The sequence below is a fragment of the Hermetia illucens genome, chromosome 2, assembly GCF_905115235.1.
Source record: "Hermetia illucens chromosome 2, iHerIll2.2.curated.20191125, whole genome shotgun sequence".
Taxonomy (NCBI): domain Eukaryota; kingdom Metazoa; phylum Arthropoda; class Insecta; order Diptera; family Stratiomyidae; genus Hermetia; species Hermetia illucens.
In genome coordinates, this window is record NC_051850.1 from 158,619,668 (window position 1) to 158,642,748 (window position 23,081).

Below are 23,081 nucleotides of genomic sequence, written 5' to 3' on the forward strand. Positions count from 1 at the left end.
AAAAAAAATCCCGCAAAATTTTCCATACCGTCGCGACGACCTTTCGGTTTTTAACTTGTTCTCCTTTTTCGTGCATCCACAGAGTTGGTAATTGAGATTTAGGGTTCGTTAAAATTTTCAAACGAAATTTTATTTATTCGTTTGATTTACATTTCACGTATTCTTCGAATATATGTATAATGTCTTTGGCATCAACGTGATGTGAAACTTCTACCACCAGAAATACAAAACTGAAAGACTAACAAGGAACCATTCATTCTGATTGTGATTTCACCATCATATTCACCCAGATCCCAGTAGCTTCAGATGAAAATCACTCCATTAAAATTACTTCTCATTTTCAGTTCCCGTAGTTTCAAATTAACTCAAATTTCAAATAGAAATGGTTTCACCGAGATCAGCACTGTTTTTTTTCTTATTCAGGGCGCTTGCCATTGGCAACAATCCTTGGCTGCAACCAGTCGACGTTATCACAATTATCATGAACTGCACAAATCTGCGGAGTATAACGCTCTATCACATCGATAGCATGCGGGACCAGGATATGAAATTCCTTTTGTGCAACAAGAGATTAAATGAAAATTTGCAGGAACTTTCATTGGATCAAGTCACGGAACTGACATCAATAGCATATCAGGTAAAGCTACCAACCAGAGCCACTCCTTTCGTCGACGTATGAATAAGGTAATCTGATAAACTCTCAGAGGGCTTAAAAACAAAGTTTGAATTATTAGTAAAAGTTTGAATCGGAAATAATTGATATCGAAGTTGAGAGTTGCGATAAAGCCCCAGCACGGTGGAGCCTTGGATGTTCATTTGGTGGCATGCATATCAGGTACCCGAAACAACTGGATGTTTTATTATAGATGAGTCCTGAGACAGCAGTGCTTGCATATATGCAGCGACAGTATTCCCCGAAACAAGGAATTTAGATGTACTTCCATTTATTACCACTCCACCAGTACTGTTGCTATAGGAAGTCCCTGCTCCCAGGGCGGAGTCAGCTCTTTGCACTTTCTGGCTGACAAGTATCAAAGTTCTGAATGAAATATGGAAAAGTTTCAAAAATGGATTCCAAACAGAAAATCCTTTTGTCATGTGCACGGTGTTGTTCAGCTTCCCACAACTGAGCATTTTCCTTGGTTGGGAAAGTGGCTTCCATGCGAATGTGCAGAGCGTTTTCCGCACATCAGTTAATACTTTCCTGTGGGCTTAGATATAACAAAACATTCAGCATGAAAAGGGTTTTTTCTCGCGCACCGAACCAAATGAAATCCAGTCCTCACCATGCCTGCACTCCTGCATTCGAATTTGGTATCGATAATGGAATAACGTGAACTCCTTTCAACATTTTAATACCAATTTCGTGTTTGCAGTACATTCTCAATTGCAAGAATTTGAAAAAATTGCACATAAATTATAGCACAGGATTTTCCGCTGACACTTTAATGGAAATTCCGATAAAACTTTCGTCGCTTAGGTCGTTCAACATTGAACGGGCCTGTCGGATAAGCTGCGGGAATTTATGTGAATTTTTCAAGGATCGTGCATTGAAACTCCACGAATTCGGATTAACAGGTGAGTGCGAATTTCTATATGTGAATGTGGTGGTGAAGTTTTTTTGTTCGATTGGTTGCCTGATAAGGGCAGCTATTGATAGTAAATTGTAGCCAATTTAGCGGACGAATTTCCCAGCAATAAAATATTTTAGACGAATGGATGCCTAAATTGGAAAATTGATAAGGATTTGTTGGAATTTATATACACTTGTACCTGTTACAGGATAATGTATGGATTTATATATGAGAATTTGCATTCCATAGAGGAGTATTTCGAGCTATTTAAATTTCAACTCCAATACGCCCTTTACTGATTAGTGAAAGGAGAAAATTCAACGGCCACTCGTAACGTGCCCTAATTGCCATAGGAGGCCATAAAAAGTATAGCGGTTAGTGAAATAATAACTTGATAACTTGGGTATTTATCAGTGCAATGGAAAATATCGCATTAACTTCTGCAAAAGGATAGACAGTGGTGTTAGAAAAGAGAGACATTTCATTACAAGGACTTGCAGATACTAACATTTTCCAACATGTGCTATGTTATATTCTATACGAGGGGGGACCCATAAGTTCCGGGAATTACGCTGCGGAGGGGAGGGAGAGTGGGGGAAGCTATTATTTAACCACATGTCCGTTAGTGTTACGCCACCTGCGTCAGTGTACGAAGTTGCGTCGCTGTGAGTGCATCGGTTCGCCTGTAAGATTTTTTTTAGTAAAACAACTGGCAGATTGTCGAGAACAATGCGCGGCTGTGAAACGTTGTTTCCTGTTGGGGAAATCGGCCGCGGAAACTATTGTAATGCTTAAGACTACTTATGGGGATGCTGGCTTAAGTATAACCAGAGTTTACGATTGGTTTTCACGTTTTAAAAATGGAGAAATGTCTATTGAAGACCAACTTCGTTCAGAACGCCCCTCAACGTCAAGAACTGATGAAAATGTGGACAAAATCAATTCCCTCGTTTATGAAGATCGTTGCCGAACCATTGATCAACTCTGTGAGATGTCGGGAATGTCATGGAGTTCAATTCAGAGAATTTTATCCGAAGATTTGCACATGAGAAGGGTTGCAGCCAAATTCGCCCCGCGCCTTCTCACAGATGAGCAAGAGGAGCGTCGACTTCAGGCATGTTTTGAGCTTCAAAATCAGCTCGAAGAAGACCCTGAATTTTTTTCCAAGGTGACTACTGGTGACGAATAGTGGTGCTATGGATACGACTCAAAAGGAATATGAAAGAAAAGCGTTTTGCCACTGTGGAGGAGGTGAAACAAAAATGGCCGGAAGGCTTAAATGACATTCCGATGAGTGAATTTGAAAAATGTTTTGAACAATGGTAGAATCGCTTGGAAAAGTCCGTTGTAGTCAAAGGCGAATACTTTGAAGGTGTAAAAATATAGAGAAATAAAGAAGTTATGACGAAATTCCTCGTATAATCCCCGCTGCATACTTTTTGTGAATTTCTTTCAATTGACGCGAAATATCCCACTCGAAATTGTCTCCTGTCTCACAAGATCTATTCGCAAATGCACAATTACCCCGGAATCTGGCATCAGCAGCTGATCTCCTTTGTTTTTTGCTTTCATAAAATAAATTAAGACTCAAACAGATTTTAAATTTACACTTCACTGGCAGAAAGGTAGATTGCAAGAGAATGCAGAACGTGTAACCTCTTCGAGGTTCGAGGAAGAAGGGAGCGATTTTCTTGACCGGTTGCGGACCAACGGAATTTTCGCCGTTGGTTCTCCACCCTCGTGTCGAGTTCGAATCTGCTGCGGCGAGCGCCGGCGGCGTCCTCTATCTGTTCACATTAACAACATGCTGGGCCACATACTTTGTGTATAAGCGAGGTAAAGTGGGTAGACCATGTAGGGTGCATCATTAGAAGGATAACTTCGATAAATTTCCCTGTTTTTCAAAACAGCCTTTTCAATTTCAATTGTAGTTTTGATTTTTTCGCCACTTTCATTATAATTTCGAGAATAATATTTGTTGGTTTTTCGGAGTCAATAGAGTTTTGTCTTGTACAGTAAGAGCTTGAGACGTTTTATGCGGAACAGTTTTTGTAAGCTGAAATAGGCTCTGTTGGCTGCCAACAACTGCGCGCGGATTTCATTATCGTAGCTGTTATCGGTTGTGATTTTCGACCCTAGATAGTAGAAATTATCAACGGTCTCAAAGTTGTAGTCTCCTATCTTTATTTTTCCCGTTCAACCAGTGCGGTTTGATGGCGTTGGTTGGTTGGTCTTCAGTGCTGGCATTGTCACCATATACTTTGTGTTGCCTTCATTGATGTGCAGCCCAAAATCTCGCGCCAATTGCCGCCTGATCGATCTGGATGAAGGCATTTTGGACGTCTCGGGTCGTACTCCCCATTATGTCGATATCGTCAGGATATGCCAGTAGTTGGGTGGACTTAAGGAGGATTGCACCTCTTGCATTTACCTCAGCATCACGGATAATTTTCTCGAGGGCCACGTTAAAGAGGACACATGATAGGGCATCCCCTTGTCGTAGACCGTTATTGATGTCGAATGTTCTTGAGAGTGATTCTGTTGCTTTTATCTGACCTCCCAAATTGGTTAGGGTCAGCCTAGTCAGTCTTATAAATTTCGTCGGGATACCGAATTCTCTCATGGTAGTATACAGTTTTACCCTGGCTATGCTATCTAGGCGGCTTTAAAGGCGATGACTAGATGGTGCAGCTGGTGTCCATATTCCAACAGTTTTCCCATCGCTTGCCGCACAGAGAAAATCTGATCTGTTGCTGATTTGCCTGTAGTGAAGCCTATCTGGTATGGGCCAGTGATATTGTGGGCGTATGAGGCTATCCGGCCTCGCAAGATAGCGCAGAATATCTTATAGATAGTACTCAGCAACGTGATACCTCTATAATTGCTGCACTGTGTGATATCTCCCTTTTTATGTATGAGACAGATAATGCCTCGTTGCCAATCGTCAGGCATTGATTCGCTGTCCCATACCTTGAGCACAAGCTTTATGCGCTATAGTCCTATTAAAACACGAATACAACTGCTTTAGAAGCAGTGTATGGACAGTCATAATCACAAAAGCGTTTGTAAAACAAAACCTTATTAAAATCGGTTTACTGTCTGTCTGTCTGTCCGTCTGTCTGTCTGTCTGTCTGTCTGTCTGTCTGTCTGTCCGTCACACGCATTTTTCTTGGACACGGTTGTAGCGATTGGCACCAAAGTTGGTAAAAAGGTGGGAACTGTGAACGCTCACGCATATAGTGAGTTACATTCTTTTACGTCGAATTTAAGGGGGGGTCCCCATACATGCAAAGGGAGGGTGTAAATTTTTTTTTCATCAAATATAGTCATGTGGGGTATCAAATTAAAGGTCTCGGTTAGTACTTTTCGAAGCCAGGCTTAGTTTTGACATTTGTTGAAAAGGTGGGGAGTGCGGGGGGTTGAAAGTGGTCATTTTTTTAACGAACCCATTCTCAGAAACTACCCAACCGAAAAATCTGAAAAAAATCAGGGGGCTGTCACTATATGGTGCCTAGGCTCCGAAATACCCTCCAAATCGATACCTGTTCAAATAAAGTTAATAATAGTGCATTACTATAATTTTTAGTAATTGGCAGGAAAACCCCCCTTAAGTTCACTCTAGAATGACAAAATTTTGCGGCAATGAAGGTTGTAGCATGGAGCATGATCCTGCCAAATTTGGTGAAAATCACACTATTACTAACAAAGTAATACTAAGTCAAAGCTGTCGCTTCTCTGCAAATTTGAGACTATGAATGTCAATATCACTTGAAAGTGGATATTTTCGCATAATATATGCATATTTTACGTGCTACATGCTAATGGCACAAATTCACACCCAAATCTCTTTATAAAAGAAATAAACAAAACCTTTCATACCTGAAGCGTCTAGCTTCCGGTTTCCTGACTTGTTTAGATTTTGTGTACGGCTAAACCGATCTGAGCGAACTTTGGTGGATATATGGAAACTATGAATTTATGCAAACGGGGGATGTAAAAATTCGTTTCATGGAATATAGTCGTAAGGGGTATCAAATGAGAGGTCTCGATTAGTATTTTCGGAATGCCTGTCTGTCTGTTTTTCCGTCACATGCATTTTTCTCGGAAACGGTTATAGCGACTGAGAACAAGTTTAGAGAAAAGGCGAAACTGTTAATTTTAACGCAAATGATACAGTAATTCTACTTCGAATTTAAGGGGGTGAAATTTTTTACACCAAATATAGTACACCAAATATGTGGGATATTAAATGAATGGTCTCAGCTAGTATTTTCTGAAGCCGGTCTTAGTTTGATCATTTCTCTTTCGGATCCATTTTCAGAAACAACCCACCCGAAAAATATGAAATCAAGAAGCTGACAATATATGGTGCCTAGGCTTCGAAACACCTTCTATACCGATATCTATTCAAATAAAGTTAAGTTAAATATACTATATATCACTATAATTTTTAGTAATTGACTGGAAAACCCGATTAAGTTCATCTTAGAATCATGAAATAGTAATATAGGTAGCAGGCATGATCCTGCAAATTTTGGGGAAAATCGCACTAATCCTAACAAAGTTATAATAGGTCAAATTTGTCGTTTTTGTGCAAATTCAAGACTTTGAATGTCAGTATCACGCGAAAAGGGATATTCTCGGATAATATATGCATATATTAAGTGCTAGGTGCTAATGGGACAAATTTCCACTCAAATGTTTTTTATAAAAGAAATACACAAAACATTTCATAACAGAAGGGTCCAGCTTCCGGTTTCCCGACTTGTTTTCAAGTAGTTTCTGAGAATACGTCCTTGACATTTCAAGTTGATCCGAACGAAACTGTTTGAGATATGATCGTTGAAAGAGAAGAATCCATTCGGAAGCAAGGGGCATGTTTGAAGTTGGTTATCAAAATTACTCGAAAATTACTGAATCGATTTCTTTAAAACTTGGTAATACATAAAAATGTAGTTTTTAACCGTTCATGCCGAATGCAACCGGTTTTAGTTAAAAAAAAAAAGGAATTTTTAACGGTGACTGTCCTCCATTTGGTGGAAAATGTATTTTTCTAAAGTTTTTTTTGTAAAACAAAACCTTATTAAAATCGATTCACTGTCTGTCTGTCTTTTTTTTCAGGAGGTAGAAATCTTCAAAAGACACTGGTCTGGACACACCAGCGTGAGGAATTTTTACCCACTCAAACCACCCCCGACTCCCTCCCTGCCCCGCGGAACCACCATAAGGTATTACATCACGGAGCGGAGTCAGCTCATTCTATTATAGTTTAGCCACCTTTCTTCTATATGCGGCGCACGTGACCGCGCCTTTCTATTCTCCTCAGCCTTTCGCAGTTTGGTTTGGATAGATGCCTTCATTTAGGTGACTGCATCCCAATTTGCTTGATGTGCTACCATTTTCGGCACCAGATTTTCTGGTACCAGCACCTCTCCTAGAGTCTCCTCTAAATTCCTCCTTTCTTCCCTACTCGGACAGTGGAAGAATACATGCTCTGGGTTCTCTGAGATTCCATCGCAATTTGGGCAGTCGGGTGAAGTCTCCCCTTTAAATCTGTGCAGGTATTGGCGATATGTTCCATACCCGTAAGAAACTGGGTGAGATTATAATTAACCTCACCGTGTCGTCTCTCCAACCACTCCTTGATGGCAGAAATGAGCCTGTGAGTCCACCGACCCTTTCCTGAGTGTTCCCACCGCTCTTGCCATCTATTTATGGATCTCTCCATCTCAGCGTTCTTCGTCTACGATAAGGGAGAGATTGGCTTCGCATTGTATATATTCACCATCTCATCTGCCAAGATGTCTATCATTCCAGAGATGACGAATGCTGCATCATCTGAGATAGTCCTGAAGGCAGAGCATATTCTGAGGACTGTCCTCCTGTAGACTGCACTCAGTTTGTTTGTGTTAACTGACATCCGCAACGCCTCCCTCTCAACTAGGGTCGCATAGAGCATGATTGAGGTCACCACCCTGACTACAAGCAACCTAGAGGTATGCCATGGCCCTCTCACGGTCGGCATCATCCTCGCCAGGGCCATACTAGCAGTGGATTATTTATCGCAAATATACTGTATGTAACGTGTTGCTTATAGCTGAGCTTCCCGTCTATCACCACCCCCAAATATTTGATGGTCGGTTTGGAAGTGATGATATGATTCCCGAGTCTAATACAGACGTAATTTCTCCTCCGGCGCTTAGTGATGAGGACCGCTTCTGTTTTTTCTCCGTCAGACCTGAGCTCTCTAGCCAACTTTTAACAGCACTGATTGCCTCGCTTGAGTATAACTCAGCATCTTCGGGATGCTTTGCGACAACAACCACCGCTATGTCATCAGCGTAACCCACCACTCAAGCTTCCTCCGGAAGGGGAAGATTAAGTACATCGTTGTAAATGATGAGCCACAGAAGTGGGCTGTCTGTCTGTCACACGCACTTTTCTCCAAAACGGTTAAACTGATCCGAACGAGATTTGGTGGTCATATGGGAACTATGAAATTCTATGCATACAGTGAGTGGAATAAATTTACGTGCGGTTTAAAGGGAGGCTCCCCATACATGTAAAGGGGGGATGTAAACATTTTCTTCAATATCTCAATTGGAACTTTCCGAATCTGATATTAGTTTTGACGTGAAATGCAAAGTGCATGAATGAGAAGTCACAATATATACACTTAAAGTGAGCGAGGACTCATTTTCAGAAACCACCCAAGCTAAAAATCCGAAAAAAAAACAGAGTGGTGCGCTTCGGTGAAATCTAGGCCTCAAATTATGTTCCATTTCGAAATCCGCTCAAATAAACTTATTAATAGTATATTATCAACTTTTAGAAATTGATTAAACCCCCCCTCCAAAATAAAATCTAGGACTACCAAATTTCACAAAGGCACAGGGAACAATATTTCGTATACACATACCAAATTTCAAGGAAATCTGGCCATTAATGCGAAAGATACAACAGGGCAAACTTAGCAATTTCGCGCCAATTTACTGCTTACAAAGCCATGCAAATAAGATGCTGGTGTCATAATTAACGGTAATAATTGACATTCGAGTGAAATATTAAAATTCCATTCATGAAGAACCTAGTTTTCCCCAGCCCTTTTTAAGGTCTTGTGTGAAACAAAACCTTATTGGAATCGAGTCGTTGTCTATCTATCTGTTTATCTGTTTGTCTATCACACCCGATTTATTCGGAAACGACTGGACCGATTGTCACGAAAATTGGTGAGAGCATATGTTCTGTTGTTCCCTTTACATACAGCAAGTAGTGCCATTTTGTGTTAAGTTTAATGGGGGCCGCCCCCATACATGTTAATTGAGGGTACAATTTTTTTCACAGAATGTAGTCCTGTGGGATATCAAATGAAAGGGCTCAATTAGTACTTTTCGAAACACAAGCATTGACCCCAGATATTTAAATCGCTCAGTACTGGGCAGATCGCTGCCGCTAACTGAACTGAGTGATTTAAATATCTCCAGTCAATGCTATCAGCCAAGGGGAACTGCGTTATGCTTCTCACATAGAGAAACACAAAACCTTTTATACGTAAAGCGCCATGCTTCCCGTTTCCCGACTTGTTTAAATCTTGCGATCAAACCCTAGTTTCTACTGTAATTTAACAAATTCCATTGACATTTTTTGGTTCGGGTGATCCAATCCGTTTCAGCTTTGGTTACAACAAAAAATAAAAAAACATTTTTTGTAATTTAACGGTGAAATATTTTCATTGAAGAAATTGCTGAAGGTTTTCCAATGTACGTACTTTAAAATAACATAATGACCATTTAAAAAAGTTCCGTAGTTTTTTGAAAAACAAATCGTGAAAATGATCTATTTTTTGCGCATGAAGTGGCGTTCACCTCTTAAGGACATGTCCAGTTCTATATAATACAATGACAAGTGAAGAACTGAAGAATCCAAAGGATCTCACCCGCACAATCCCGAGCCTGATTAGCATAGAGCCAAACAGGTTCGTACCGACGGAACATTTCGGTATAGTGCGGGACGACCTTTTTTTGGGCCCTTGTGATAGTTTTTCCCGCTCGGTCGTCTCCGCGCCCTCATGTTGGTCTTGTGACCATTGTCAATTAATATCTCACAAAATATCTTGCCAATTCCGCGATACTTTTTATCCAAAATGATCTCGGTGAATTTGTGCTGAGATACTTGACTGAAGTGTGCTATTGGACCCCTGAACCAAAATTCGTATTCATGCTGCAGGACTCTTTCGCCTTTCATCTCACAGATTTTTTATTTTGATGCTATAGCGTCCTTTTTGGAATAATTTCTCAAGAACCTCTTATTGTGTCTTCTGATATTATTAGGGGTTTTATTAAAGCTTAAAGTTGGGTTGACTAAAGTGCGCCACCTTTATTTAGTGCGGAGTGAATGTTTTTGGAAAGCTGAAAAATTTTCCATGCACTTATAAGCACGTGGCCACCGTCAATGATTGTTTTCCACAGAAAATAGCAAATTTGTGATTTAAATTTCATCTATGTTAACGTTGAAACACAAATTACAACAAATCGTTTTTGCATAAAGCCACCCTGAGCAAGAACAAAAGCCACACACACCCCCACATCGCCTTAGCATAATTTAATTTTTATGTTTATTTATTTATTCTATTACTTCTTTCCATATTCCCTTCTAATCTCTCGATTCGTCCTGGCGGCTTTCCGTTGTCGCCTCCGCTCCCATTTCAGATTGCTGTTGTCGCTTCCAGGACGATTGCCTGAGCGTTTTGCTTGCATATCAATGCCGCCATTTAGTACATCTGGCACTACGAAATTGTTTACATTTGAAGAACGTTTCCGAAATTTTCGAAAAATGCAAATTTCTGCGCACATTAGATCTGAGTGGCTGCGAGACATTGGAATCAGAAATGAATATGAAAACGGAGTCATGCATGAATTTGATCAAGGTTACGTTGCCGAATCATCTGAGCGAGGCGCATCAGCGAATAACCAAAAGTGATTCAATCAAATTGGAATTTCAGGAAATTGGTGATTATCAGGAGGCGATTGATATTGAGAGCGTATCCTTTGTCTAGGGAGGCGGTGGAGCTTGGCAGATGTGAACATTTTCAAAAATCGTTTTGTAGTTAATGCGATATAGCAAATATTTAATTCATCGGCCTGACACTTTGGAATAGATTGAAAAGTAATTTTGAAACGAAACTCAGACCTAAGATAGATACTTGCTAGTTATACTCGTATGTGTTTGAATAAAAAAATTTTATCTTTCAAAATAATTAACGGAATTATGGTTATTCTCAACTTGGCAAAGCAATGCGAATCTGCAGTTTAGATATTCCAGTACATCCGAAGTCTTAATTTTATTTATTTTAGCTTCTTTTATTTCTAAATTATATGTCTGCATAAGTACCAGCTTTTTAAGTAAAATAATCTCCCACTTGGGACAAGTCCTCCTTAGCAGGCCTTTGGAAAGTGGTATTCCCATTTACTTCAAACGCTAAGTGACCGAACTGGGGTGGAGCCAGCTGCTTTACCCTGAGGCTGCTTATATTTGAAATGCGATTTTCGAAAGCTGTGGCTGTACTCAAGTAATTAACGTAGCTCAACAACAGTCGTTCGACTTTTGGGAAGTAAACCGGGGAGCTTTTCTTTGCTGGAGAATCTGACGCATATTCACAAACTTTACAATTAATATTCACCAAATAAATAATAATAATAAACTAAAACTAGAAAGGCTACTTTCCTAATATGGCGGCGGTCATTTCGTCGAAAGGAGAAAGGCTACCTCACGATCTTGATGATAGCAAGTTTAAATAAAGACCAATGTCTAGACACATGATGCTTTTTCATGGCAAATATAAAATATTCGAAAGACTTGACCAAAAATACTTCTAGGATCAGACAACATTACTTACACACTTTAACCCAGAAGTCCTATTATTCATTTAACACCAGACAGGTTTTTTAAGGTTTTGTGTAAAACAAATCCTTATTAAAATCGATTCACGGTCTGCCTGTCTGTCACACGGACTTTTCTCCAAAACGGCTAAACCGATCCGAACGATACATACAGTAAGCGGCATAAATTTAGGTGGAGTTTAAAGGGGGGCTGCCCATACATGCAAAGGGGGGATTCAACAATTTTTTTACCGCATATAGTTGTGTAGGATATCAAATAAAAGGTCGCGATTAGTACTTTTCGCAACTGATATTTGTTTAGGCGTAGATTGCAAAGTGCGTTAATGCGTGAAGCAATTTCATTATATAGTTCTCCATTGGCTGATAGCACTGACCGGTGATATTTAAATCGCTCAGTTCTGAGCAGGTCACTGCCGCTAACAGAACTGAGAGATTTAAATATCGCGAATCAATGTTATCAGCCAATGGAGAACTGCGTTATGCTCCTCAAGTTTCCTGTTTCCCGACTAAGTAGTAATCTTGAGTCCCAATGCAATCCAATGCAGGATGACTAGGAGGAAATACTGGAAGGAAGCAATTTCTGCTTTTTTTTCTGACAGCTTGTATGTCAAAACTAGAAGAGCAAGTTGCAAAAGCTTCTAGCTCCTTAATCTATTTTAGTTAGGGAAGTCCAAAAGGCATAAGTCTAAAGCGGGTTACCAAAGATATAGAGGGCAAACGTGGAAAGTTATTTCGCCGTAGTTTTTCTTGAAAGACGTAATAGCTGCTCACAGTTCTCAACGTCACTGGAATGAAAAGAAAGAGAAATTTCGTTTTTTAATGCCGAATAGTGAGTTTTTATTCCTCGTATACCAGTATTTCGAGAAGCAATTGTTCTCTTCTTCAGTGAGTTTTTGTCTGAAGTGCTTATGATCTAGCTTGTCCTTAAATACCCAAATCCAGACCTTAATTGCTAGTTCACTTTATTACATTACTGGTCTCAATGGGGGGCAACTTACTCCCTATTTTTTAAGTCCACGGACCCCTCGTTTAGGGCTTAGCACCCAAACTTGCTGCGGGGGGGACCCACGCAGAGTATTATAAGTTTAGGAGAAGTGAAATCTTTGAATCCCAGGCAGGACTCCTCTCCACCATGGCAGTACTTTTTAAGTCCTTTCCTTCAGGGAAACATTCTGGTTCAAGCAGTCCGGATAAATAGCTGAGTGGTTAAAGTAGTAGCCTGTCGTATGGAAGGTCGCGGTTAAAATCTCACTGCTGCCTCGGGCGATCGTGCCTACAGGTGATGGCCGGTGGTACGTTAACGGGAGAATCGGTCGAGAACTCTCCGCAACATAAAGCACGTATGTAGTTATAGTAGTAGTTTTATTTCTATATGGTTGTTATTATTATTCTAGTCCAAATTAAAGAGCACCGCAATGATATAATAGCACATATCGACATACATTGAATACGTAATGCGAAATCAAGCATTGAAGAAGAGGGATGGAAACAGGTCTCCTATGACGGTCTTGTAGTTATAAAAGAAAGCAAAAATTTTAAGCTGATCGAATATATGCATAGTTGGAGTGATGGAAAAGACGGTTGTGAATTTCGAGATCTCTGTAATATCGGTGAAATGACTATATTGATATTTTGTCTGAAACTTTCATTTACAATGACAATAGTCTAGCTGTCAAAGAGAGAGTTGTCCTGTGTATATGTGGAGTAATAGTCCCCCAATAGTCCTCCCCCCCATACAGCTCTTTTCTGCAAAGTTTTATATTTTGAGTCTGGGCAAACAAGACCAAATCTTCAGCAGTTTCCAGCAGAATTAATGTTGGCGCTTAGGTTCGCCCCTCCGATGTGCCGCCACACCACTCCGCCACCAGCTGAAACCGCGCGGGTTCAACGAAGCAAACCGTCCGCGTGGTCCCGCCAAGGTGGGTCACGGGGCGAATCTGATCCTTCGCGGGCGCTTTTTCAAACGAGCTGCCGGCTCGTCGAAGGCCTTCAGCCTCGACAAGAATACCCACTTGGGCCCGCCTCGGAGCCCGCGTCGAGCTTGAACGGGTGCTCGCCTCGTTCAGGAACTCTAAAGGGGCCCTCGTATGGTCATTGCAGCGGAATGCAGTAGTCCTATGCCAATGAGCTTTCCTAACTCGACGAAAAAAGTATATTCGAATTGCATTTCCTGGTCCGTGATGATGGCGACTGGAATACCAGAGCGCAGAATCCATTCTCGACAGCGGGCCTCGGCATACGATTGTGATGTAATGTCAGACAGAGAAATTGCTTCAGGCCACCGCGTAAACCTGTCGATGATTGCGGGGCAATACTTGAATCCGTGAGACTTTCGCGAAGGGCCGATGATGTCGAGATGGTGGTTGACCAAAAGAACACACGTACTGCTTTTCGAAAGTGGTTGTTGAACTTGCACTTCTAGCATGCGATGCACTGTCTGTCTCAAGAATTTACATCCTTGTTTATGGATGGTCAGAAATATTTTTCAGTGACTAACCGGTTCGTCATCCTGATGCCTGGCGGCGCAAGATCGTGAATCGCGTGGAAGGCTTCCCTGCGAAAATCGGCCGGAATGAATGGCCTGGGTCCCTTATTTGCAAAAGTAACCTTTTTGGGTGAAAGAGGACGCACCTTTGAGAAGATTGGAGAGCCGGTGATATTGATATGGTGCTGCGCATAGTGCTTCACCGGCTTGAAGAAACTACTGTCCGTAGTGATGTTGCGAAACTTTCGGAGGAGTGCGCGAATGCGATGGTCGACAACGTCCTCGAAAATTATCGAGAGAGTGTCATCCCGGCAGGCAGAAATCTTCCTTGACGTCTTTAACGAGGTTGCAGGGTCTATTAATGTCCTTTTCTGCAAGTCATCCAGCATCCCATAGTTCCACAGGAAGTCTGCTCCTAATATAGGTATGCTGATGTCCGCTAAAATCAAACGGCACGAAAACGTTCGGCGGAGTCCGAGACTCACGTCCACTTTCCTGTAGCCATAGGTGCCGATGGGAGATGAGTTCGCCGCCACTAAATGCAGGTTCTGCGGAATAAGAGTGTTCGGACGGGGTACAGGGAGAACCGACACCTCAGCGCCCGTGTCGACCAGGAAGCAACGTCTGCATAGGGGGTCGAAGATTGTAAGGCGGCGTGGTACTGCGCTTCGAGTAGCCGTCGCTGGGGAACCGAGCGAGCCTAGTTTTTTACTTCGCTAAACGTGCGTCCGGTGGTACATTTAGGCGCTTGGGTTCCGTATTTCCGATGGTACCAACAATCCGTTGAGGTGGATGAGGATCTCGGCGTACGACTACCCGAACGCCCTCTTCAGACGTCGACCGTGATTACGATCGAGATCTAACCCCCCCTCCGCAAGATATCCATTGTCCGCTGGAACTGTTATCGATGCCGCTCTTAACGCGTTCACGAAAATATTTGTTTTAACCAGGCGTCTTTAGCAAAACGGAGTCACCACTTAAGCGACACGAAATTTAAACACTTCTTTTGTTTTTACAAAACTGTCACCATAATATATTCTATACTAGACCCCTATATGTATATTGTCTGTACGATATTATAAATATATTTAATGACCACTAATGCCTACTCAAATAATTCGGAAAGAACTTCAACTAACGCCATTTAATTTTAATTTTAGCTCCTCTCAAGTGACTGAAATCACCAAAGAGTCACACTTTCACCTTTTCCAAAAACTTCATGAAAACCCTTTAATAATTGCAAATTAATTGCTCCTGAGAATGGGGCTAGACCCGAAAAATTGGCAGCAAATTACATCTAATTCTCGTGTCATACCTTCGTTTTGCTCGTTCCCAAAGATAAAGTGCCTTTTTACAATTCACCGAATTAGAGAAAGATATTTAGTAAAGTCTTTCCAGCAAATCTTTTTCCTCTTTATCATAATCATTCCCCGTGTTATCCTGTTGTAAAAATTACATCCAGTTTTTCCTTGGAGGAGTCTCTTCTTTGCTGTCCTTATCTACGCCCGGATAATACGCCCCAGTCTGCATTTCACACGAACTCAAATCAACGGTGGAAGCTTAATGAGGAAAAATGTTCCACTGGAATTTAAGTTTGTGTTTAAGAAAGGTAGGGAAGAAAGAAAAGCCTGAATGAAACTTAGATGAGGAAAAATTAGGAAAAGAACGTTATTATCAACGATTAAAATCTCTCCTTTTGGGGCCGTTTGCTACTTTTGAAGGTTGGATTGTACTTGTCCTATGGGAATTACCTTTTACTTTTTTGCGAATTGCTCAGGGCATGGGGTGAAGGATTAACCGAGGGAAAATTGTGTCAGGCGAAAAAGTCTGCACAAAGGTGTAGCCGTTCAACTTCTTCAAAGAGTTTTTTCGTCGGGGAATTTTCTTAATTGTCTTTTTACTTATTACTTTCGTGATAGCTAAGAGAAGGAATATTCTATTCGCTAATGAGTGCAATGGAAGGCTGAAGACTTTCAATGGATTTGCATAGGTGTCTATTGGGCCATATCTAATCCGCTCCATATCTTAAAATAGCGACTGAGAAAATTACTGGTTCCAACGCTCTAATTCAAGAAAAGGAGACACAATATTTTGAGAAAAAGATGTCCTTGAGAAGGTTAGTTCCACATCCTCCAATCTTGAACACACAAAAGGCATACTCCTACACATCCTACGATGACTTACGGAGTTGACACAGTTTATGACAATGGAAGTAGAACACATAAGAACACAACCTCAAGATATTCAACTGAATCACAAGAATACTGCTAATACCATGTTAGTGAAAACCGGATAATAGCGTAAGCACCTGATAAGACGGTAAACATGACCTTTATATCGAGATTAATCCTGGAGATGCTGGGTGGGTGAAGGGTTATAACAGGAGCTCGTTACCGGTCGGATGCAAGCATCACGGAGATGAAATTTGGGGCAAGCGTTCTATACAAGGATAGTGTGACCTACGGAAGAAACTGTTACACAATAAGAGCAATCACTGAAGGCTATGCTGCATTTGAATATTGGATGAGGTGTAAAATAATTTTCCCGGGGAAACAATAATCTGATAATCCGATTGGCTCGATTATGCCATAAAAAGCAGCAGGCGATGATTTAAAATTCTACTTTTCCATTTGAGGCATTACTTTTGAAACAGTGGCCTTGAAGCCGTCCTTGACATTGGGAGTTTTCTGTTGTTAAGGCGATTTACACTGAGCCCATACATAGTAGCCAAGGTGATTGCAGCTACTCCATGGTCACAAATCTGGAAACCATTGATATAATAAGTTTCTATGAAGCCGAATCTGATTCTCCCAACGTCATGATTTGTCTGTCTGCTTCATTCACTAGAGGTGCTACATAAGAGCAGTACACTGCCCAGAGGAAACGTCGCTGGAGTTTTCATCCAGCTTTCTTGTAATCTCATATACTTGCATTTTTTGCAACAAAACCGCTTAGAAATTTCCTTTGACACCGAGCAGGCAGCTATCGCAAATGATCTTCCTCGGTTACTACAAAGATCGTCGGCCACGTCCCGAAGGGGCGTCATAAGATCTGGCTGACTGCGCAATCGAGGAAGCGGATCGATGAACGAAAGGGGTTGAAAACTCTATTGACTGCAGCGGGTAATGGCGGCGTGATGCGCTCGAACTGCTATACCAAGCGGAATCCCGGGAAATTCAGCGTAGTGCGCGCCCTGACAAGAGAGAATTTTTTATTGGAATAGTCAGGCAAGCGAAAGATGGACCACAACAAAATGATTTCAGAAGTGTGCACTGCAACATGAAAGAGGTTATATGTGCTCACCAATCTTTCAATGGTCTTGTGAAGGGCATTAATGGTCGATTTCTCATCCACCATGACGAACAACTGAAGGGCTGGAAAGAATACTTCATCTCGGTTCTCAATCGTATCATATCCGGTGAAGTTCCGTTTCTTCCGGATGAAATACGTAGTCACCGCAATATACGGATACGAACTTTTCGACTAACCAATCATTTCGGGCAATAACTCACTCAAGGAGTAAAGCTGGTGGATCTAACGATCTCCCCGCAGACTAGTTGTGATCACTCATACGCAAATTTTAGAAATCCGAAAAGTTTTCTAGAGAGTGGAAGAACTGGACGATTGCTAAGGTGCCAAGAAGGGCACCCGTCTCGAGAGCGACAATGGAAGGGGCATCTGCGTGCTCCTTTAAGTTGCAAAGACAACGGCTAAAATAATCTTGGAACTTTCGCTTTCGCTGCCTTGTGAAAAATCTGGAAATGTAGTTATCTCAGCACCAAAATCAAGTTGCGAGTGTTCTGTGCTAGTTTCCTTTTTGGGTTGCCAAATGGAAGTAGCACATGGTGCCCTACTGTTACTCAAAAGCTGCATGCCTTTCTGAATACCTCTTTGCGTCGTATCATGGGATTATGTTAGGCTGATACTATCTCAAGCGCCGTGGAAACCATTTTTATATCTTGCCCTACGATGGTTTGCGCGAAAGGCGGTCCATAAACATACGTCGGCCTCTCCAGACGGGACCACTTTCAACCAAACTGACCACGAGTCGATCGAACGCCGCCACCTCTCAGCTTTGATGAATGTCAGAACATATAGAGGGACGAATATAGACTCGGATCACTATCTCGTTGGCATGGTGTTCCGAGCTCGAATAACAATACCACCCAGAATCCCCTCTGACAATCAGGTGAGAGTTAACATTGAAGCCACCCACAACGTAGTCCTCCACAACACCTACAAGGAGGAATTAGATGCCGCGATAACATAATCGCAGTCAACAGAGATCCTGGAGATGAAGCATCAGCAAATGATCTTCAAAATCACCTGAAGAACGTTATCATGGATACGGCCACAAACATATTTGGCCCCAGCCGCAAAAGGAGTCCGAACGGTTGATTTGACGATGAATGTAAGCTAGCAACGGAACGGGAGAATGCCGCATTCCGAGTAATGTTGCATTCTAAAAGAACGCGGGCACGCTTGGAGACTTGTCATGAACTCCGTCGAGCGGAGAAGCGACTTCACAGACGGAAAAAACGAAGCCTGGGATAACCAACAAGTCTGTGAACTCGAAAAGTACTGGGTGCAACCGCACCAGGCGCACAAGTTTTACCAGCAAGTCAGCAAGATGAAGCCTTACACTTCGATGTTCATCCTGCCGAGACAAAGAGAAATATCTGATTTCCCATAGAATGGGCATATTGTAGCGATTGGTTGAGTAATTTGATGAACTACTGAACAACCAGAACATGGGCGAGTTGGAAATCCCGCCAAGTAAAGACGACGGACAAATACTGCCACCAAAAAGTGTAGAAGAAACAGTTCATGCAATTCATCGGGTTAAAAATCATAAGTCGTCAGGAGCCGATGGAATTACAGCCGAATCGCTTAAATATGGAGGCGACCAGTTACACCAAGTAGTTCGCCAACTTGTGCTCATGGTATGGGACGGCGGATCAATGCCTGACGATTGGCAACGAGGCATTATCTGCCTCATATATAAAAAGGGAGGTATCACACAGTACAGCAATTATAGAGGTATCACGTTGCTGAGTACTATCTATAAGATATTCTCCGCTATCTTGCTAGGCTGGATAGCCCCGTACGCCCAGTACATCATTGGCCCATACCAAAGAGGCTTCACTCCAGGCAATTCAGCAACAGATCAGATTTTCTCTGTGCGGCAAGCGATGGAAAAACTGTTGTAATATGGACATCAGTTGCACCATCCATTCATCGAATTTAAAGCCGCCTATGATAGCATAGCCAGGATAAAACTGTACACGGCCATGAGAGAATTCGGTATCCCGCCGAAATTGATAAGACTGACTAGGCTGACTCTGACCAATGGCGAGGCCAGATAAAAGCAGCAAGATCACTCTCAAGACTATTCGACATCAACAACCGTCTACGACAAGGGGATGCCCTATCATGCGTCCTCTTTAACCTAGCCTTCGAGAAAGTGATCCGTGATGCTGAGGTAAATGCAAGAGGTACGATCATCTTTAAGTCCACCCAACTACTGGCCTATGCTGACGATATCGACATCATGGGAGGAACCACCCGAGACGTACAAACTGCCCTCATCCAGGTCGATCAGGCAGCAATTGTCGCGAGATCTTGGGGTGCAAAGTCAGCACTTAATACCAACCAACCAACAACATCAAATCGCACTGGTCATACGGGAAGACTAAAGATAGGAGTCTACACGGTTGATAAACAACAACGACGAAATCCGCGCACGGTTGTTGTCAGCCAACAGAGACTATTTCAGCTTACAAAAACTGTTCCGTTCGAAACGTCTCATTATAGGTTCAAAGCTCTTACTGTACAGGGCTATCATCTTGCCAGTCCTCATGTATTCCTCTGAGACTTGGGTTCTTCGCAAAAAAAAATTGCGAACTCTTGGCGAGTTCGAGAGCAGAATCGTTCGAAGAATTTTTCGCCCCCTAGATGAGGATGGACGATTCCGTAGCCTACATAACGACCAAATCTATGAGCGATACTACGACCACCTGGTTGTGGATAAAATCCGGCTGAATAGATTACGGTGGGCGGGTCACTTAATCTGTATGGATGAGGATGATGCAGCCCGGAAAGTCTATAAGGGAAATATCTATGGTAGAAAAAGGAGACAAGGCAGACCCTGCCTGAGATGGAGCGATAGCGTAGGTCAGGATGCCAGACCGCTTTTAGGGATATCGAATTGGTGGACTTCGGCGCAAGACCGGGATGTCTGGAGTTCCTTATTAAGGCAGGCCCAGACCGGATACCGGTTGTTGCGCCGTTGATGATGATGATAATATTTAATCCGAACCTTCAACCAAACACTCGTGCCACCCGAGGATATCCCGGGGTTAACTGTGGAACATATACACTTACTATTGATTTTAATTTTGTGTTTGCTGGTGGCATCCTATTGAATATTTACGGCAACAAATCAAAAATGCAATTCAGAAGACTTTTCCCAAAAAAGTTCCGCGAGACTCATGTTAGAGCTGCTACTTCTACTTGTACGGAAATCCAGAAAATCTGGAATTTTCCCAAAAAGCGCAAGAAATGAATGATCGTTAAGATTTCGAAAAACAATGCTTCCGTCTTGAGTGTGACATTTGGAGAGATAATTGCATGTTCACCGCCGGCTCGCCGCTCGCAACAATAGTAGCTAAAATAATCGTGGAGCGGATCAAGTTATATCCCGAAGGCTTGACTGGCAGAGAGCAGATTGGTTTCCGCTCGGTATCATCCACATCAACATGCTTGGGATCATTTCGGAACAGTGCACGGAGTTTTGATCTTCGCCTCACCTGCTCTTTCGCGATTTTAAGAAGGTTTTCGGCAATGTCAACGGGAAGCTTATCTGACGTGGCTTACACAATGTTGGGGTTGGGGGATATTCTGGAGAAACTAGTAGCTATTATCTCGCAAGAAAATTTTAGCGAAACTCAGATATGACACTGAAATTGCAACTTGAACGGCGGCTCATTTACGGTAGCACCAAATTTACGAAGGTAGCGTAGGTTAGTGGATCAGTTAATTTTCCACAGAAATCATCATAACCAAGGACATGCTATGGCCTACCTGAAGGAAAAAATTCCGCCCAAATGAACTGCTGCGATGAATCGTCGGATGAGGTCCAATTATACATAGCAACGATGCTAGGATCGCTCATCTTAAGCATGGTACATGGTCTGTTACAGCGGGGGCGTCACTTGCACGAAAATTCAAAAGACATTCATCTAGTCTTCTATCGCCAAGATATCACCAGATAGGGTTGATTCTATATCCTCGGTGATGCTTCCTCGGCCGGTGAAAAGCTGCTGGTTTTGATTTATCGAGAGGAGGACGTGGTTGGTGGATCTAATTCGAGGGAAGAACTATATTTTGGTGGCACAAAATTCTACCCCAGTTTTCAGTTATTAAAATGTATCTGAAGTGAATAGAAACCACGTTACAATACCATTTCCAAAAGGATATGTCCGTTTATTGACAGACTACTTTGAAGATAAATTTAGTCCCCTTTAGTCCGCATATAGGCAAGGGACTTTTGTTTTTGATTAATTGACATTGGAATTTACTGGAAGCAGAGAAATTCACCGTCGAAACCTCTAAATTTTTTGCTGAGAAAATGACAATTCATGCCAAAGTTTTCATTTTCCCCAATGGAGGTGAGCATATACAAATAACTCAGCATCATACAACATGCAAATCTCTTAATAATCTATTGTGACTTTCTCGATAAGTTTCCTAACAAGGTTCGATACTGTGTAACGTAACTTCTGAAAACTCATTACGACTTGAGGGAATAGCAGTCGTATTAACCGACCAAGCTATTTCAGCAAAAATTTACACTAGAGGGAACTTCCTTTCTTTTGAGTTTTCTTATTCAAGTTTAAATGTACAAACTTCACCGTTTCCAAGTACATGGACAACAGCAGGAGGAAAGTAAAACAAGAACAATTGAACAATAAAACAAAGTACTTACCGGGAAACAACTCTGGGTAGCCAATCACCACCGCAATACTTAGCAAGAACTGGGTCATTAGTAGAGCTCCCATCGTAGAATATCAAGTGGTCCCGCTCTCCGGTACAGTCAGCCCAGGCACGTATTGAGCGCGATGTTTTGTTTAGACTCGCTATGGACCTGGAAGTAATATCATATTCTCCCCCCCCACATTCGCCCATGGGAGGGCGAATAAGAAGGGAGAGTAAGACCAATAAGAAATCAAAATTGCTGTTTGGCTTCTGAACAACTTGGCAATGTTTCGCTTGTTTGGGAATCGAAAATTGCCAAGAAATAACAAGTTGGAAGCATTACTGCGAATCCGAATATTGAGCACTCAAAAAAGGTCAATATTTGTGGATGCTCACGTGCGCTATCTTCAAGTTTATATTATTGTTTTACGGTACTACATGTTATCACCTCTTGTAAGTGCAACCGCTCTTTAAAAAGTATATGAACTTCCAGGTTCAACCACGCAACAAAAACTTTATGGACCCAAGGATAAATCCACCTAAACATCAAATTAAATAAATTGAATAGTTACCTTTTGACCAGGGCTTTATGCTGGTTCTCTTGGCTTACTGAGATCATTGCATGCTTGCATGTTGGCACCGTTTTCTGACGTATCGTCCAATAGCATGTGACATTCCTTGGATACATTCCAGGATAATTCGGACTCTGAAGACGGCACTTCTTACGATAGCACTCGTCGAATTGTCGAGTGCAATAAGTGCCGGGCGTAACACGTCCCAATTCCAAAAGTTCCTCGTGTGCACCATATCTGCAAAACATAAGTATGTATAGCATTTCACCCCCCGGGCTCGTATAAAAAGCAAACGGAACGAAATTGAACATGTTCTGAGAATAAGGAGACTTAAGAAGATACAGCTACACAAGAACGAAAACATGAAGGAAACCGACAATGATGGAATAAGGAGATAACAGAGAAAAACAATTGAGAAAATTTTTATTGGCAACAGAAGTGATATTATTTTTTCAAAGGTCTTTATGTAAAGAAATGGGTGGGGCGGAATGGGTGCCTGATTGTCTCGTAAATGGTTTTTGTTGTGTGAAGGGATGCGATGCTCGTAATTGTGTAGGGATGATATCGATTGTTT

The 23,081-nt window shown here is 41.9% G+C and overlaps 2 protein-coding genes across 3 annotated transcripts in view; one reads left to right on the forward strand and one right to left on the reverse strand.

Annotated features, from left to right (window-relative positions):
• Nucleotides 1-10,757, forward strand: part of LOC119649261 — a 29,240-nt gene extending 18,483 nt beyond the window's left edge. For both annotated transcript variants that reach the window (XM_038051347.1, XM_038051348.1), the window contains 3 exons: nucleotides 424-637; nucleotides 1,377-1,578; nucleotides 10,283-10,757. In XM_038051347.1, coding sequence (XP_037907275.1) covers nucleotides 424-637; nucleotides 1,377-1,578; nucleotides 10,283-10,629 — 763 coding nt within the window. In that variant the 3' untranslated portion in view covers nucleotides 10,630-10,757. The remainder of the gene's footprint in view (nucleotides 1-423; nucleotides 638-1,376; nucleotides 1,579-10,282) is intronic.
• The window catches only part of LOC119649260, a 238,399-nt gene that overhangs the window by 77,139 nt on the left and 138,179 nt on the right, over nucleotides 1-23,081 (reverse strand). Inside the window, exons 8-9 of the mRNA XM_038051346.1 lie at nucleotides 22,508-22,744; nucleotides 21,946-22,104 (exon numbers count right to left, since the gene is read on the reverse strand). Of these exons, the coding sequence (XP_037907274.1) occupies nucleotides 21,946-22,104; nucleotides 22,508-22,744 (396 nt within the window). The remainder of the gene's footprint in view (nucleotides 1-21,945; nucleotides 22,105-22,507; nucleotides 22,745-23,081) is intronic.